Below are 2,639 nucleotides of genomic sequence, written 5' to 3'. Positions count from 1 at the left end.
AAAAAATCTTTTAAAAACCACATTTGACTCGTAAATATTAAATAATAAAATTTACGAGTTTACTCGCCGAATTTGTTGGCCTCGAGCCACTGTTTCTAACACCATTGAAAAATCAGGCTGTTACAATACATTTAAGTTGACATTTAAAATCTATTTAGACTGCACGTAGGACCCCCGTTAGGGAGATAATAAAGCTTAATGGTAGGGTGACTATTTCGTAACAAAACGGTAACGTAAATGACTAAAACGTAATATTTCAAATATAAATGAATAAAATATAATCTGAGTCAAACAAAAATAACTATTTTTATAGTTTACCAATTTTTGGTGGGTAAAACAAGATTAAGTTAATATCATCCAAGTTTTTGGATTAAATCAATTATTTATGAAAAATCAACTTAACCTGAGATTTGAGGTTGATGAAAACTCAAAACTTCTTCAAACTGGGACCCAAAACCCAACTTCAACAGTAACAATATCCCACAGATATTTTACTCACTACAATGCTTCTTCACCTTCTCATTTCCAAATCCAATCTTCAAAGAAATACCAGAATCCGTAAAAAGATTTTCATGACAAACAAGCTTCCCTGAAACTAAAACCTTTCTGAAACCCTCTTCTGCAAATGCTTCCATCGTTTCATCTCCTTGCCTCCCCTTCCCTTCTCTCCCTTCCTCCTCTTCACAACCCGTCTTATTCCCCTCTCTTCCTTCTCCGAAAGCCCACTTTTTTGTCTGCCCACTCCAAACCCCACCTTGGGCCATTCTTAGCTCATGCTCAAGGACCCATCACCACCATAGCAGAAACCCAAGAGGAAGAAGAGGGACCTTTTGAGCTACCACCATCTTCTACTTCTACTTCAATCTTCGCTACAAATGATGACCCCACTCCTCTCCAAACTGCCACCAGTGTTTTGCTTACTGGTGCCATTGGGGTCTTCCTGTTTCGTTCCCTTAGACGCCGTGCTAAGCGTGCTAAAGAGCTGGTCAGTATCTACTTTGCTTAGCATTAAGAATTGGGTTTTCCTTATCGGGTATATTTGAATTTGAGTTTCAAGTTTAAACTTTCAATCTCCCATTAAAACTTAAAACTTCACTGATATTTGTTGTTGTTGTTTTCCATTTCAAATGCGTGGTTTTGAATTAAGTTAGATATTAAAGAGAACCTTTTCTTGTTACTAGAGATTGAGGTCATCAGATACAAAGAAATCATTGAAGGAAGAGGCACTAGATAACTTGAAAGCAATTAGTTCAGCTTCAATCGACACCAAGTCATCAACACCCTCAGCAGTTCAAGCATTGTTGGGAAGCATAGCTGCGGGTGTCATTACTCTTATTCTTTATAAGTTCACCACTACTATTGAGGCATCTCTTAATCGCCAAACAGTTTCGGATAATTTCTCGGTTTGTCCCTTCAATCCCCTAATCTATGCCTGCATTTACTATTTTCTTTCTTATCTGTTCTAGTTGTTTTAACTCTTTGAACTTTTGAGTAGTCATGTATGTGGTGCCCTTTCCTGTTTGAGAGTGTTTACCATTTTTTTTCTCAAACATTTTCATCCTTATGCTTTGCAGGTTCGACAAATAACAATTACTATCAGGTACCTTTCAACTAGTACTCCATTTTATGATCCTGGCTACAAACCTTTGTAGTTTTTATCCCTTACATGTTTGTAATTTGCAGGACTATTGTGAATGGATTGTGCTACCTTGCCACATTTGTTTTCGGCATCAATTCTCTAGGCTTATTCCTTTATTCAGGTCAGCTTGCCTTAAATTCCTTCATGGATGGCTCCTCTAGTAAAGAAAATGAGAGTAAAAGTCAGGAGAATGTAGGCTCAGTGAAAGAAGATGTTGCAGAAGGGATGGAATTGACCAGTAGAAGGGAGGATCAGAGTCCTGATGATAAACAATAATGGTAGAGATAATTCAACAATATAGTGGTATATATAAGCTTCTGTAGTTTTAATTCATTTGCAAAGAGGAAATGTTGATGTTTTGCTTTCGCCACATTGTTTCAAATTTATAACCTTCCTTCGTGATAGTTATGCAGTTTCTTAGTCGAAACCTTCCGTTTTGGATGAAATACTGATACAACCATTGTAATTTTTTTAAATAATTACATAAGTTTTTATCCTTTTTATTATACCTAATGAAACCCTTCAAAGTGTAAGGTTCAAAGTATAACCTTTGTGGTAAACATTGTTTCAAATTTATAACCTTCCTTCGTGATAGTTATGCAGTTTCAAAGTGTTTTAGCCTAATGTCAGGGCACCTGAAAGAGAGTAACATAGATCAATGCAGCAGATGCATGTTAGTGGGAAATTTTTGTTTGTTGTTGTTGATTAAACTACTGCTGCATATAGTTGCTTACTGAATATACAATATTCAAGGTTGATCAATGTCCCTTCTCATTTCTTCAAACCTATTAGCCATGGTTCGTTGCTTCTTAAATTTTCATTAGCTGGGTTTCAGATCATTTGATTCATTATATTCACATTGGCATCTAATTCCTTGAAAGGTGGGAGATTAACATCATGAAATCTTGTCCTTTTAGATGTCCTTCTGAGCTGAAATGTTTCTATACAAATAGGAACCAACTTTGAAAGCTGTATTTGTGCTTTGTACTGATAAAATGTG

General features: G+C 36.0%; 1 protein-coding gene across 1 annotated transcript; it reads left to right on the top strand.

The window, feature by feature from the left end:
* The first annotated feature begins 338 nt into the window (after window positions 1-338).
* Window positions 339-2,145, top strand: LOC107939179 (uncharacterized). The gene is made up of 4 exons (XM_016872461.2): window positions 339-985; window positions 1,182-1,403; window positions 1,575-1,600; window positions 1,684-2,145. The coding sequence occupies exons 1-4, from the start codon at window positions 626-628 to the stop codon at window positions 1,913-1,915; spliced, it is 840 nt and encodes a 279-aa protein (XP_016727950.1). The 5' UTR covers window positions 339-625; the 3' UTR covers window positions 1,916-2,145.
* Window positions 2,146-2,639: the final 494 nt, after the last annotated feature.

This window comes from Gossypium hirsutum, chromosome D01 (genome assembly GCF_007990345.1).
Source record: "Gossypium hirsutum isolate 1008001.06 chromosome D01, Gossypium_hirsutum_v2.1, whole genome shotgun sequence".
Taxonomy (NCBI): Eukaryota; Viridiplantae; Streptophyta; class Magnoliopsida; order Malvales; family Malvaceae; genus Gossypium; species Gossypium hirsutum.
The sequence above is the reverse complement of the archived record's forward strand: the minus strand, read 5'-3'. Positions and strand labels throughout refer to the sequence as shown.